General features: G+C 34.6%; 2 protein-coding genes across 3 annotated transcripts in view; both read left to right on the top strand.

Annotated features, from left to right (window-relative positions):
* The window catches only part of LOC127873201 (uncharacterized), a 34,034-nt gene extending 24,025 nt beyond the window's left edge, over positions 1-10,009 (top strand). For both annotated transcript variants that reach the window (XM_052416960.1, XM_052416967.1), the window contains 2 exons: positions 2,675-2,771; positions 3,335-10,009. In XM_052416960.1, the coding sequence (XP_052272920.1) occupies positions 2,675-2,771; positions 3,335-3,393 (156 nt within the window). In that variant the 3' untranslated portion in view covers positions 3,394-10,009. The remainder of the gene's footprint in view (positions 1-2,674; positions 2,772-3,334) is intronic.
* Positions 10,010-15,654: 5,645 nt separating this feature from the next.
* Positions 15,655-16,740, top strand: part of LOC127873173 (transcription factor RFX4-like) — a 30,424-nt gene continuing 29,338 nt past the window's right edge. Inside the window, exon 1 of the mRNA XM_052416874.1 lies at positions 15,655-15,724. Coding sequence (XP_052272834.1) covers positions 15,670-15,724 — 55 coding nt within the window. The 5' untranslated portion in view covers positions 15,655-15,669. The remainder of the gene's footprint in view (positions 15,725-16,740) is intronic.

The raw sequence follows: 16,740 nt of genomic DNA, 5'->3' as shown, positions 1-16,740 counted from the left end.
CCGCTTTCGTTTAAAAAAAACACTTTATTAGGCTACATACAGTCGTCTAACCATCCTAACAAAAGTGACATCCAATCCAATGGTTAAGTGACATGAAAAGGAGGAAGAAAAGACTTCGTGAAGCATATAAACAAGGAAAATGGCTAGAACATGTTAATATCAGATTGACTGAATTACAGTTGAAGTGTTTGATTAAGCTTTTAACTGTCTGACAGTGACATTAGTGTTCTATTACTTAGTTTACTAGTTGGCTTGTGTTTTCTTGTCAAGAAAAATGAAGAAATAGTATTAAGTTATGAGTTTTAATGGGTTTTGTATTTGCATCATAATTAAAGAAGCTAAATATGTTTATTATAATTGCTGCAAATGTTTCTGAAAAGTCAGTTATACACCCTTCAATATCCAAGAACACGGTTAGTACAGTACTACCTGTAAATTTGGATATGGTAGTACAGGTACTAATTGATTTTAAGCGTTACTCCTTTTCTTTCTGTCAGTGGCAGTACCGTTACTAATTTCACAAATCCTTATCTGGAGCTCTAATGGTAAAGCTTGGTATGCTTATGAAAAGAAATGTGATGGTAATCAGCACACTCTTTTTGGAATGAGAGGTTAATCGTCTGGTGGATGTTAACCCTTTACCACTTAGATACATGTTTTGACTCATATGTAGTCACTTATTAATTTAAATTAAATTTAAGATCTTTCTTACTAGATGCAATTTTTAAAGGCTTTATTTCCAACCCTTAGATACTGATAAGCAGCAAACAGCATAAAACCTGAACAGGCTGTGAGTTACTTGCAAGCTGTTCTGGTTTTATGCTGTTTGCACATAGCCATGTTCACTTTGCCTCTGAGTGGGAAAGGATTAATATTGCTGTGCTAAATGGGCATTCAATTTCATTATGACAGATATCAGGTGTACATATGTAGGGCAATAGGAAGGTAATCCAAATGCTCAAGTAGAAAGGGTTTCCACTCAACCGGTAGGGGACTTCTGTATTGCGAGAAATACTGTCAAAGCTTGCTATTTATTGAGTTAATTGACTCATAAGCAATAATTTGAAATTCTGGTTGGACAGAATTAGTAACCTTGCATCTAAATGTCAACAAACAGTACTTTGTTTGCTGATAAACAATGACTGAATATTGTTTGCTGATAAACAATGACTGAATAAAGCATTTTAAAAGTATAAATGATTACCACTTGCAGAAACATTTATAGTTACAATGTAAGTTCATGGCACATCATGTTTTGCATATGATTTGAACACTGAGTATCCAAATCAAATAATTGCCACCAGACACTGAGCTTCTTCTTAGTAAAAACAATAAGTGTTATTTTGTCAATTGAGAACCAAAAATAAGCTGACTCCTCTCCTGCTAGTGCGGCAAGAGTGTCATTTTGTTGGCATGCAAATTTCCTTTAACAACTAGGTATATTTACTCTGTCAAAGTGGTATTTATATGGTGGTATTATTAGTTACACTGTTTGTAACTGATGGGTTACGGGATATACACCCTCAGTAATTTCATATGGTATGAAAGTACTGAGGGTGTATATTCCATACACCATCAGTTACTAACTGTGTAACGATTATATCTCAACCAACTACTTGTTTACTTGGGGTGTATGGAAATTACTCGGGGTGTATGGAAATTAGACTGGGTGTATGGAAATTACTCAGGGTGTATTGAAATTACTCGGGGTGTATGGAAATTACTCGGGTGTATTGAAATTACTCGGGGTGTATGGAAATTACTCGGGTGTATGGAAATTACTCGGGGTGTATGGAAATTACTCGGGGTGTATGGAAATTACTCGGGGTGTATGGAAATTACACCATGGGAACTCTTGTAGTGAATGTCAGGATTTCTTAACTCTTTCAGTGCTGGAACCAAATTTTGAAGGCCTTTGCAAACAGTTTGGCTCCAGATGAGACACCACAGAACGTGGCGTCTTATCAGGATCCAAACTGTTTGCTATTCTGATAGTATTCTTTGAAAAAAAATCGAAGAAAATGCTAATTTTAGAAATTCTACAGACGAAATTTTAGCAGACGACAAATTTCCCAGCATGCAAGGGTTAAAGATTATTGGGTAAGCTTTGGTATTCCATACTTGTAAAATGCAATGTGGGAATCATTTTTGTTTCCAAAATAGGTTAAAATCTATTAAAATCAAAACCTATTTTTATGTCCCAACAACATTATAGAATATGATCATGAAATGTCCGATGCACATTTGACTGTATCTCGCCTTTTGATCATCTGTAAATCTCTTTCTCTGTTCACCAATCTGTCGGTCAGTCACAAAATGCAAAATACCTTGAAATTGACATCAAATGGGATTATGAAACTTGGTAGACTTATTAAAAGTGATGATAGCATTTGCATTACCCTTTAAATTGTGAAATTGCACACCTAGGTTTGGTGCCTTTTTTCAACAAGTACTAAGTTGTTTTCCATTTTTGAAAGTAAAAAAAACATTTTTTTGAGTCAAGTCATATGGTGCGTACAAGAATATTTGCTTGGGTGATGAAACTAAAAAAAACGTTTATTGATTTCTGTACCCTGGTATTTAAGTACATTTGTTTGGCCAACTATTGGCAGACATTTGGACGCATGCAAAATGTGGAGGCATCTGTAGATTTTCTTATTTTTCTACTTTATAGGTGCAACAAAAAATAATAGCTGAGGAATTCAAGCCAAACTGTGCTCTGGTCATCGTAGACTTCATGGTTCGTCACGGATTACTTACCCCTGATGAAGGTTTGTAAAATAGCATCTCATGTAAATTATTATTATCATCCGCCAGAGGCGGAGGGATATTGTTTTGGCGTTGTCCGTCAGTCCTTCCGTCCGTCCGGCAATTTTGTGTCGGGAGCCATATCTTGGAAGTGCTTTGGCAGATTTCATTGAAACTTGGTATGAGTATATATATGGATAAGCGGATGATGCACGCCTAATGGCATTGTTCACAATCGAATAATAACGGTGTTATAGCCCTTTGTATTTTGAAAAAAATGCTTTTTTGTGTGTCCGGAGTCATATCTTGTGTCCAGAAGTATAATGGCGGGGGATATCAATTCAACGAATTTGCTTGTTATTTATTTCATTTGCATCTACCGGTACAGAAAAATGGGATATTGCATAAAGGCTGACAACTTGGCATATGTTCATAAAGTGATAGCAATGTTTGTTTAATAGTGGAAAAGTCATATTTGTCAAATGTTACTGAAAGAAAACCATCACAAGTAACAATTTTTCCGAATTATTTTGTTTTTTGCCACCATATTCCCAACGCCCTTTATGGCCTATGTTGTTTATTTCAGAGCCGTATTACAGTTATATTATTGAGAGGATGCATGTCAATATACAGCCGCCACTCTGAGTTCTGCAATGGGAGAGAACTCTTCACAGAGTTGTTGGTTGCTCACCGGGACACTGCAAAGCAGAACTACTTCCCTTGGGTAATTGAGATTGTCTTCAAGACATTGTTTATTTGAAGCACAGTTTGTTAAAGCATTCTTTTCATTGTTGTAGCGCACAGGTTTCATTATTGATACAGATGTTAAGCACTAAAAATAGTTATAATCAAGGGAGCAAGTTAAAATAGTCCAATATAAAAGCAACCGCAAGTTAAAATGGGTCCTAAATGGTAAAAATCTGCAACAGTACAAAACTAAGGTGTTTAAAAACGGCCCCCAAATTTAAATGTCATTTTAGTAATGTTATTTATTTAACTTATGTTTTTAGAATAGCCATTAACATTTATCACACCACATGAATAAAACACTAATGTTCATATAATATTTATGCCCCCCCCTTCGAAGATGGTTTCCGGATGATAACTCAAGAACGCTTAGGCCTAGGATCCTAAAACTTCATAGGTACATTGATCATGACTTGCAGATGACCCCTATTGATTTCCAGGTCACTAGGTCAAAGGTCAAGGTCAAAGTGGCTCGAAATAGTAAAATGGTTTCCGGATGATTACTCAAGAATGCTTACGCCCAGGATCATGAAACTTCATAGGTACATTGATCATGACTGGCAAATGACCCCTTTTGATTTTCAGGTCACTAGGTCAAAGGTCAAGGTCACAGTGACTCGAAACAGTAAAATGGTTTCCGGATGATAAATCAAGAATGCTTATGCCTAGGATCATGAAACTTCATAGAACATTGATCATGACTGGCAGATGACCCCTATTGATTTTCAGGTCACTAGGTCAAAGGTCAAGGTCACAGTGACAAAAAACGTATTCACACAATGGCTGCCACTACAACTGACAGCCCATATGGGGGGCATGCATGTTTTACAAACAGCCCTTGTTGAAATATTATCTTTATCAAGCCAAGTACATACATTACATTAAGTAATCAATACACATTAAGTTATCAATATTTCAGTAACAACAACAAACTTGATTCTTTTGTATGAGTCCACATTGTAATTGGATCTGCTAAAACTAATTTTAATTTTAGGTTTTTTAAACATTATATGTTTATGTTTTTCAATTCTTACAAACAATAAACCTATTTAATATTTTAATTTAATATGTCATAACATATGATTATTAAACATGATAAAACGTGTTAACAAAAGTGACACCCAAACAGAGTGGGAACAATCAACAAGCCTGTTGTTGATTGTTTTTGTTGTTGAACTTAACATTAAATGCTTATTACCCGGTAGTTCTTAAATGTGAGGCCATTTTAACCCTTTATATGACTGTTTTAACTTTTTATATAGTTGTTTTAGCTGTAACTGTAGGGCCATTAGAATCATGTTTAAAAAATGTGGGACTGTTGTAACCACTTTAGGGAACATTTTAACTTGGGGCTGTTTTTACTTGGGGCTTTTTAATTGTAAACAATAAACTTGATCTGGTAAGATTAAGTTTCATCTTTTACTAGAAGTTGTTATTGTGATGTTGTGCAGCTTTTTATCTTCAAAGATAGACATTACTGTTTATATATCTGAGTTGATAGAACCAGCGAGCTAGCAATATTGGATGTTGTTTTTCAAATAAATTTTCAATAATGGTTTGCGTCTCCTTACTAAAATACATATTTTGATTTGTTAAAAAAACGTAGAAACTAAGCGACATGACATTTTTTCCTATTTGTATTTTGTTTGTTGGAAACAACTTTTTGTTATTGTGTAAACAATGCCAAAATTATTAAAAATAAATAAATAATCCTATAGTCAGTGAATGATTTGTGGATTTATAAAAGGGTTTCACTGAATAGTTTTGGAGGTACTTTTATAAAAATACTTACCTTATTTAGTTTTGTTACAAAACATGGGCCAACAGATAGAGCACATTTATGGTTATATTAAACAATCATACAATCTTGTTAGTGATAATTGTTTGGATTTGTAAATATTTAGGAATAAGTTATTTTGCCGACTTGCCATATCTTTTAGCCTGTAAAGATTACCTGTCTTTTGAGATTTTGTTCACTCTTTTTGTTTTTTAAAGAACAGTTATAATATGTTAAACTCAGGTCAAAGTAAAGGCCCATTTTGGCCCTCTGTTTTTAAATACAAATGCGTTTTTAATGATATTTCCATTTTGTACTGAAATCTGGTCAGTTATATATTTTTGGTTGTATTGTTTAATTCAGTTTCATAATTATGTAAGTACAATTCTAGTCTAGTTTTTTGTACAATTTTGAATAAACCCGGTGGAGCATTATGTTAACAGTATCATATATACAGCCTTTTTTATTTACAACTTTGTGCCCCCTTCACCCTTTCAAGGCAGAGGGTGTATACTGCCTTGCAAATATTGGTCAGTAGTCATTTGTCTAGCAGTATTTCAGTAGACCAAACCATGAGTTAGAAATATCCTTACAGAAGTATTTTTGACCTCAATTAATGAAATTTTACTTGTTTGTGACTGGGTAAAGTTTTTCTATTTATTTTGTACTGTGTTGAGATATGGTTAAGGTTAAAATGAACAAATATTATAATAGAATGCCATGTAAATGTAAAAGCTTGTCCTGACAATAACTCTGCAACTTTTTGGGCTTCATTTTTGGACATGACTAGTAAGCTGATGTCAAACTGACTTATATTTGTAGTAAAAATTGTAATGAGTAATGGGTAAGCCAGGCCTGCTCAAGGTCAAAAGTTTGAACCTCTATTTTTACGTCTGGTCCATATATCCTATATCCTTCGAAGGATTTTCATAAAATTTCTGTGGTCAGTCTGTTTATTTGTCATACTGCACCTGTGTTCTTTTTGTTGCCAACTAGTTTCTCATAGTATTGATTATATACATAAAACTTTATAGATATGTTGTTTATATAAATTTTTAGTGCAAAACGAAAAATTGTGTGTATGTCATAATATTCATTGCAAAGTTATGTGACCTTGAAACGTTTTGTCTTTCATAGTGATCAAAGTTAAGTAAAAAAACAACATCATTTATATATTTTGGAATAAGACATTGTGGGGGGCAGGGTATTTGTTGTCTTCAAAGACTGCTTTAGTTTGACAAAATAAAGATTTGATCACTTTGTCTTGTGTCCACTATAGAATGTGAAGTGGATTTGTCCCACGCGAATTGTGGGGGCATCTGTATTTGTGACATATTTCCAGTGTTGTTGTTGGTTTTTTTGTAAATATGTCTGAGTTGTATTCAACTGATTTTCTCAGAACTTGGTAACTGCCAAGAAGATAATTTATATGAGTTATTGATGAAGGTCGAGTCAATTATCGAAGGTTGAGAATCACTGATTTCCTTTTTTACTTTTATTTACTGATTACTTAATGCCTTCTCAATGGGTATGACTTTGCTATGACTGAGGTACTCAGCATTCAAAGAGAATTTAATGTTCAATTGATAAAAGCACAGTGTTTCCATGGTAATGATACAGATGGAGATTGAGCATAGCTGGATATTGCAGACATACAATTCTTAGACAAAGAAAACTAAGAATAAATAATATCTTTAAATTTTACTTTTTACAGGGACTTTAATATTGTGTCTTTTTTGGCAGTAACATCTGTTTAGTTCATTCTTACTTAACAAAAAAAGTTTAAATAACATGACAATCATTAGTGGGCTGTAGATGTATTCTCAAGACATTCTTGTATGATATCCTTATTGGGTCATGTTCTTATTGGAAAACTGTTTTCCCTAAATCCAGTCCAAACGTGCCAAATTGATGGATTTCCTCTCAGATAAGAGGAAATTGGAAATAGTGTAGACAGTCAAACTTTTAATTTGTAATTATTATTTTAATGATCTGTTGTTTGTTCAGACAATCCTTAGATTATTTTCCAAAAATTATAAGAAAAGAACTTTATTTTCTGTGATTTTTTTCTTGGGTCCAAATTTGTTCTTGAATCTGTTTAGCTCATCTGAGCATTAAGTGCTCAAAGTGAACCATTGTGGTCTTTCTATGCGCGCCCTATGTCTACGTCAGTTGTGCAGTGTGCTTCATCATCATTAATCTTGTTACCATTCAATAGGTCATATTTTTCCTCAAATCTTGATGATAATTTGTCAGGATGTTTATTTTGACTAAAGCAAGGTCATGTACAGCCAAAAAAAGTCCCCAGGTCAAATTTTAGAAGATCCTTGTAACCACTGTAGAGGTCACAATTTTTAACCCTTAAAGCGCTGGAGCTGAATTTTAAAGGCCTTTGCAAACAGAACGTGGCGTCTCATCAGGATCCAAACTTTTTGCTATTCTGATAGTATTCTTTGAAAAAAAATCGAAGAAAATGCTAATTTTAGAAATTCAGCAGAAGACATTTTAGCAAACGACATATTTCCCAGCATGCAAAGGGTTAATCAATCTTGATGAAGCATTTTCAGAATATTTATCTTGGCTTTTCTGACGTTATATTTCAATCTGGGTCAAGTGCATCCAAATTAAAAAATATATAGTCTCTTTTGGCTGAAACATGGTCACAATTTTTATCTTGACAATATCCAGAACATGATTTAATCTGGCTCTAAACCTTTTGAAAACTAGGCCACTACATTAAATTCTAGACAAGCTTTTTTATCACTCTAGAGGGCATATTTATGACTCAATGTTGTTGAAACTCAGTATATTTTAAGAATATCTAGGCCAAGTTTGACTCTGGGTTATGTTGAGTCAAAAACAAGATCACCAAGTCTTCAACAATTGGTGTCCATGAACTCAGGTGAGTGCTTAGGGCCATCATGGACCTCTCTTCCCCATTCAATTATTACAAATGGGTTTAAGAATATGGTTCCTGGTCATGCCTCGAGCCCTACTATCATATACATATTCTCACATAAGATATTCCAAAATGATTATTAGTTGGGACCATGCTTGCAACTATAAGGGAACAATGTCTGCATTTGTCAGAGGACATTAATATGTATCCGCAAGTATATTTATGAATCCTGTTTATTTTTTGGTGTCTGTGGATTTATATGTTAGAAATGATCGTTTTTCTTTGCTTTCTTTTTGCTGTACTTTAAAGAATAAACCTATAATATTTGTTAGTTAAAGGTTACATGTTCAAGAGTTTTTGTTGCATAGATCTGTTCTAGTAGGTGTTAAGGTATGCTCTGGTTTAAAAGATATTTGATTGCATGATTTTGTCAACCAAAGCTGTAAGCTTACTTACATAATCTACATGACACTTGAATTGTGACGGATTGAAAGAATACAATATTGCTTTAATGGGCCATCTTGTTGTGTGCCAAATTTAAAGCATAAAATGTTGCCTTTCATATGCTATATTGTAGTTTGGCAAATTGGTAGCATAAAATATTAATTTTCATGTGCTATGTTGTAGTGTGGCAAATTGAAATAATAAAATATTGCTTATTATGTGCTACCTTTGATGTGTGTATGTTTTGTTGTAAAAATGAAATAATATAATTATTTTAAACATTACTAGAAAAAAAGAGCAATAATTTCGAAATAAAATATTCCATGCATTTATAAGATATTAAAAAGTTGAATGTTTTCTGATTTTTTTAAACCAAATAGTTATTATCACCTTGATACCATATTTTAATATAACAATGTTTACAATAGAAATGTTTTGTATATTTTTTTCTCACCTTTTTAGCTCACCTGAGCACAACGTGCTCATGGTGAGCTTTTGTGATCGCCTTTTGTCTGTCGTCCGTCGTCAACATTTGCCTTGTGAACACTCCAGAGGCCACATTTATTGTCCGATCTTCATGAAACTTGGTCAGAACATTTGTCCCATTGATACCTCGACTGATTTCGAAACTGGGTCATGCTGGGTCAAAAACTAGGTCACAAGGTTAAAAAAAAGGAAAAACCTTGTGAACACTGTAGAAGTCACATTTGATGCCCAATCTTCATGTAACTTTGTAAAAATGTTTGTCTAAATGATATTTTGGTTGAGTTTAAAAATGGTTCCTGTCCGTTGAAAAACATGGTCGCCAGGGGGGCAGGGCAGTATTCCTTATATGGCTATAGAGAAACCTTGTGAACACTCTAGAAGTCACAATTTTTGCCCAATCATCAAACTTGGTGAAACTTGGCCAAAACATTGGTTTCATTGATATCTCGGCCGAGTTGGAAAATGGTCCAGATCGGTGCAAAAACATGGCCGCCAGGGGGCGGGGCAGTTTTCTCTATATGTATATAGTGAAAACATGTGAACGCTCTAGAAGTCACATTTTTGGTCCAATCTTCATGAAATTTGGTCAGAACATGTGTTTTCTGGATATGACGGTTCAGTTTGAAAATGGTTCGGATCGGTATAAAAGCATGGCTGCCTGTGGGGGGGGGGGTCATTTTCCTTATAGTTATATAGTCAAAAAAGCTTATGAACACTCTAGAAGTCACATTTTTTGTCTAATCATCATAAAAAAATTCTAAATATCGATTTATAGATGGCCGCCAGGGGTCGGGCAGTTTTCTCTATATGTATATGCTGGAAATGTGAAAAGTCTAATGTAAAAGAATGATAACCTGTACATACCTTCTAATAGTCAACTCCCTTGTTAAAACCTTGTTAACACTCTAGAGTCAAAAATAAGAACTATTTTCATTGAATAGTATTGACCTTTCCTCTTATATACATGGTATGTTAGTAGCTGTAATTGGAATCTTCCAAGGTCATCAATTAATAATTCACAATTGACATATTTTGCCCAGACAAATAATTTTTTTATATGTACAAGGGGTGTTCCAGAAGTTCGTGGATTTTCGCTTTAACTTTCATTCGGTAACATAAATGGAAAGACAAATTGCATGATTCAAATATTTCGTCCTTTCCAAATCTACTATCCAAATATCATGGAAATACATCGAACAATGAAGATATTACACTACAGATATTTAAACATATGCGCATTGTGTACTTCGACGCACGCTTAACGTTTCTGTCCAAGGTCAATAAAGTTATGAAGTTAACAACTGTCCAATCTTTTCCACATAATCACCTCCAACGCAAATGCACTTCATGTGTCGGGAAATCCACTTGTCAAAAGTTTCCCTAAACCAGTCGGCGTAAAAAAAAACATGATTCTCTGTGCTGCGACTGTAAGGTCCTGTTTACTTGCATAGCGAATACTGCGCAACTGTGATTTCACTTCCGGGAACAAGCGAAAGTCCTTAGGGGCTAAATCCGGGCTGTAAGGTGGATGACTGAAACCCCATTACATCAATCTCGAGTTCCATTGACTGGGCCCTATGCGCAGGTGTATTGTCGTGGTGTAGTTTGACGGCCGAGGTATCAATTGTTGGTCTCTTTTTCCTAAGAGCATTCCTTAAGTACATGCAGTAGGCAAATTGAAGAATTTTTCAAGTTTCATGTAACTCTATTTCGAATACGAATGTTTTAAAGTAATAAAGTGGTCAAAATAACAATATATACTTAAATAGCGAAATTTTCATTACCCTTTGTCTTGATTATAGGTAGCATTTATCGATTTATCCTCTTACCATCCGGCACCTGGTTGATGAGCAGCATTCTCCGTCTATCCATGAAGAAGATAAACATATGTTTTCCACAAGACTTCATAACCCGGGCTTTCTTCGGCAGAGGCATTGCTGCTGTTTTCCACACTGAGGAATGTGCTTTCGTTTCCGGATCATAGTGCCATAACCACGTCTCATCATGCATGATGATATGGTCCAAAAAGCGCTCTCCTTCTTTATGGTATCTTCTCAAAAACTCTTCTGAGCACTTAACGCGTTTCACTTGTTCTTCATCAGAGAGAAGTTTTGGAACCCATTGAGCATTAACCTTGCGCATTTTGAAATTCTCGGTTAGTATTCTGTAAACCGTTGTAGCGCCAATTCCAAGCTCCTCTGCGATATATCGCAACATTAAACGTCCGTTTTATTCAGTCTCTAACTTTGTCCGTTATGGTTTGTTTAACTTTATATAAAGTCCGTGATAATTAGTTTGTATGATATGTAAATTTCATTGACTTCTGACAACAAACTAGAGGTATGAAGAAAATCCACGAACTTCTTGAACACCACTCGTACATATACGTTCTGTTTTGGAAATATTTTAATTCTCAAATATTTGTCATTATAATGTGCCTCCAAAATTAAATATTTATTGTTCATAAACTACTATTATTCGTCTGTTGTTTACATAATCAGAATAGATTGGTTCCTTAGGGTCTCAGGTGAGCACCTTTTGGCCCATGACCTTCTTGTTTGAGTTATTGCCTCTGGTTAATATTTTGTAATTAAATTTTATCCGGAAAAGACATAGGAATCTTAGTGGTATAAACTTGAAACTGTACAGGTAGGTCAATATCATTTAGGAACTGTGTATTACTCAAGAGCCATAACTTCAGCTCCATTAATTTATTGCTTTTGGTAATTTGTTGTCTCATTTTTTCTCCTGAAACTCTATAGATAGATTTTATTGAGATTGAGTTTTCAGCATACGCGTTTTTGTAATTCACATAGCTTACGAAAGACATGAAACTGGGTAATGTTTGAACTCTGTTAAATGCGTGTTGTTGTTTTTTCATTCAGTTTTTGAGGGTTCAATGATTCATTGAAATAATATTCGTTGTGGATAAATTTCAATTTGAGCCTATTGCAGACAACGTTACCCTGTTTTTCTACACATTACCCTGCAGTATTTTAATTGTGTGCACCGTTGTTTTGAGTTTGTGTTGGTTCTTTTGCCATTTTTATGAATGTTAGATCTGTAGTTTCTTGTTTTGGCTCCTTTTTCACGAAGACCAAAACGTGGTGCATACGTCATGCATACCTGTTTTTGCATTGCGGTTGTAGTTTCGTCATTCACATAGTTTTATGTATACATGAAGCAATTTGGTGCACAACTGATTATTAAATAAAGCAAACAAAACAAACGTCTGTTGTTATTAGTTATTTTCATATTTCAAAGGAATTCTGAAGTTGATCATGCAGGGAATTTGCACATATAACTAAACACTATCGGGAGAGAGAACACCTTTACAATGGTAGCCCTTCTATAATACCAAAGACCTATATATAGATCTTTGATAATACGTACCTACAGTAAGCATTCCTGGATCCAGACTCGGTCCAGTCTACGACCAAATTATATAACAATATCCATTCTTTTGATTTCGATTATTTCATTCAGTGTCTGTCGAAAGTTTGGAACATCTTACTTATCGACTTACCCTGGCGTATGCACAACTTGATAGAGAAACTGCAGTGCAGTACCTCCTGTTGTTAGCTATTAAGGGCAAAAAATCGGCGTCCTTTTGACATATCGGTTCATCCCTTGAGTACATCACTTCAATGACATCTCTGAGAAAAACCTTTGCACGTATTTTTACGAAACTACTCATACAGTGGTCGTGCCCCAAATTTGCTCCAAGGGAATGATTTCGGGCATCATCAGTGTGGCTCTCAGAATTGTAAATACCGTGGAAAACTATTGGAACGACCTATCCCATGAGATAAAAAAAATCGCATAAATGTTCTCTGGAGCGGGGATGGGTTCCCTACCATAGATACCTCTATAAATTGTGCACAGCAATTATCTTTCCGCGCCAACAATTATCTCCATGATCATGCCGCACAAAAAGAAATATGGACAATGACATGTTAACATGTACTAGAAATCAAGGGAATCCGGACACAAGTTCGCGCGTTTATTATTCACATTGCTTATTAAAGTTACTGGGGGCTGCAACGAAAAATTAACCAGTGTAGTCATGACAATAGCCATGTTTGTTCATGGCTGTAAATATTAACAAATATGGGTAACAAAATAAGTAATTATTTAGATAAATGACTACACCATTATGCCACGTATTTATATCGTTTGAAAAGCGATATCATTTTGCTTCACAGCAATAAAACGCTTGCCATTTGAAAAACTAAGGCCTTCAGTGCATTCATGACCACCGTCAACATTTTGATATTTTTAGAGACGCGCATCTTCGAATGATTCCATTTGTTGCCTTAAAGCTTTTTTGTAAAGAAAACTGGTTCGAGGCTCGCTGGGAAGAACCTTTTTTTATTTCTTACATTATATTCTTTAATGTAATGGAGCTCTACTGTTACGTAATGTAAATGTTGTTCTTTAAGGCACTTTCGGAATACTTCAAACAAGTATCAATCTGTGACCAAGTCTCTATAATATGAGCACTCTTCAAGTTATATATAGAGTACCAATTTTCCATCAAAATGCTAAGACAGCAACTCAGATAACGGGGTTGTTAATTATATGTATTAATGCCAATCAATAAAATGTCATTGCCGTAAAATGGTCATGTACGTCTTACAAGAGGCACGTGCACTATTCTACCGACGTTGTAGAACACAGCCATCATTTACATATTTCTGAAATTAATCACATTCCACCAGCATTTATTTTCTTTCGTATTGGATGCAGACAGCGCTCTCTTCCGCCATTTTGGAAATGAAGTCGTCAAGAGTCACACTTGATTAGCCCGATCTTCTTCACGGCATCTTGTGCGACAATCCGGCTTTACAATCGGCGGGCTTGTTTCGGTAATCTCATGAATAGAACATATCCTCGTGAGGCGCTCACGTGGAAAATCGTAATTTTATTACAAACTTTTAACGCTGGTTCGAAGTAATTCACGCAAATTGAAAAACGATATAGGGCAATATAGCTTTTATGTGTTATTTCTTTGAGGCGAAACAGTCACAATAAAATGATATGTGTTAAAGAATTTTTTCACTTTTGACGAAGGATTAATTAGATTTTATTTGAAGATCTGAAGAGCAAGATAAAACAGTATTTATTCACAACACCGAGCACACAAACATCTGGACCTAAATTAATTTAAATGCACTTTTTACTCGTGTAAACGAAATTACTGTTATTAAATTACTCACCTGTGAAAGCACTTAAATCCATTCATATTCATGCTACGTCCAGAGCTCTAGATAAGGATTTAGTCTAAAGGGTATTTTACCCCCTGAAATTATTGTTAAAGGGTATTTTACTCCTTTGTTTCAGCCATAAAGGGTATTTCGGAATTTTGAGGTGTATTTTCCATTTCCATAGAAAACTGACATGGTACAAAGCGTGTTTAATCTAGAATTATTATTATTTGTTTATTAATAAATTCAAACAGAATAAATTATCAATGATGATATGAACAGACTTTCTTTAAAATGTGCAACTTACATGTGTTGTATCTCTGCCTTGATTGGGTCTTTCTTGCATATAGTATTCATGTAGTACACCACGAACGCCATTTCGCAATTAAACTAAGTTATGGCACTGATTGTGCAATGAAAAATAAAGTCACACTATATGTGGTCTATGCAAGTTAACAATAAACTTCTTCAACATTGAGATCGCTTAAAATTATTTTAAAAAATTCTAGAAGCATCATAAGATTCATGGCATATTGTAATATACAATTACTTCCTGCAGGAGCCGCTGTTCGATTGAAACGTCCCTTTTTCGAACCTAGAACACAATGAGCCGCCATTTTTATTTCACTGTTCTTTTGATTGACTTACTTTTGATTCAATAGTTAACTTACACTAAACCCTTAACAGGATTATTTGTTAAACCGGCTACGCACTTTAATTGATCAAAATTGCGTACCGAGATTTGTATTGCGTAATGTTACGCACTGTGCCGATTTTTAAAGCGTTTTTTTTATTTTTCAATGCGTAAATACGCAGATACGCATCTTATCTAGAGCTCTGGCTACGTCAAATCAATTTGTTTGAGTACGGTATATGCAAAAGTGAACAACAATGAGTCACCAATGACATTTTGACATTATATTCACTAAATCTTGATCAATAAATTTCGTTGATATTTTGCAACATAAAGCGGCATGTGTAATACAATGGTGGTATTCAAAGTTAATTTAAGTTTTCATGTTTCACTTAACGTTGATGAAGATGATTGTTGTTCTTTATAATAGAAATTACCGGTAAGCTGTACTTTGGAGTTTTAGTATCTAGAGTTGCATACAACATCGATTGGGCTTATTTGAAGCCCATGACACAAAATGTTCGCTTTATACATCGCAAAAATGAATTGGATTATATAATTTGTAAGAATAAGAACTCTAAAAATAGCAACCAATACGTATGCGGCAATTGAAACGGACTGTATCAGAACGAACCGCTTTATTGACATGGGTTGTAGACGTGCGGGTTAATGGGACCGCCTTTTTTGGAAATGATTTCAAACGGATTGCCCGTCGCCCAGCTATAGCATGCAGACCAGTGCGTGTCTCCCGGACACAATGGACAACATGGCCAGTTACCCAGGTGAGTGGGGAACCGTAATTACTCTTATGGCTTTGAGAAAATTTCTGAGACACTTTTCGTTACCTAGCAATAGTTAAGTGCCTGAAAAATGCGGTTGCGCTCCTTTGGTATGGTTTGCCAGTTCAGCATTAGAATGTGCTTAAATCTTCGTCGGTTGTATTTGGTTGACGCTTGTGACTATACTTTATATACACCCTTTAAGTCATGGGAACTGATTCGGATTATTTGAAATTAATGCTTATTTTAGGAATTGGTTGGTAAGTATTGAACTTATGTTTTGTTTTAGTTTTGTCTTACGAATAATCATTACTTAATTGTTTAGTTAAGTTCCTGAACATCGCGAGAGTTTATACTAAATTATCGCAAACTGGATGTTTAGATAATCATTGTAAGTTTTTGTTTATTTAAATCAGTATTTTTTTAAACATGACTTTAATCTGTAGTCGGAGAGTAATGATTAAAAATCAACACGGCGTAAGTTTGATCAGCGTTGTTTTTTTAGAAAGTTTTTTTTTCTCGGATTACAGTTTATATAAAATATAAAATAGTACAGTACGTGTATTATATATGTATACATTAGTTTCTTCGACGAAAATGAAGATTTAACTGAATTAATGAATGAGTTGACTGCTGATAAATTTGTAAAAACAACGTTTATGTTTGAGTTAAATGGCCACTTAGCACATAAGGGTTATCTCGTGCCGTTTGCAAATGATGACGTTGAAATCAACAAAGCAATTTAGACTAAATTTTGTTATAGGTTTTGACCTCTTCTAAAAATTAAATAACTTAAAACCTATTTATTTTAGCTCGATTGTACCGAAAGCTCAAGGCTTTTTGTAACGCTCTCGATTCCGTTTCCTTGGCAGTACCAGTGCTTGATATAGAACTTTATTTCCACAAAAGTTTACAATAGGTAACAAAAGCGTGGCAATAATATAAATATACATAGTGTAATATCTTACACTCAACGATCAACACAGTTAATAGACAGTATAAACAGAGTACACTTATAT

The sequence above is a fragment of the Dreissena polymorpha genome, chromosome 1, assembly GCF_020536995.1.
Source record: "Dreissena polymorpha isolate Duluth1 chromosome 1, UMN_Dpol_1.0, whole genome shotgun sequence".
Lineage (NCBI taxonomy): Eukaryota > Metazoa > Mollusca > Bivalvia > Myida > Dreissenidae > Dreissena > Dreissena polymorpha.
The sequence above is the reverse complement of the archived record's forward strand: the minus strand, read 5'-3'. Positions and strand labels throughout refer to the sequence as shown.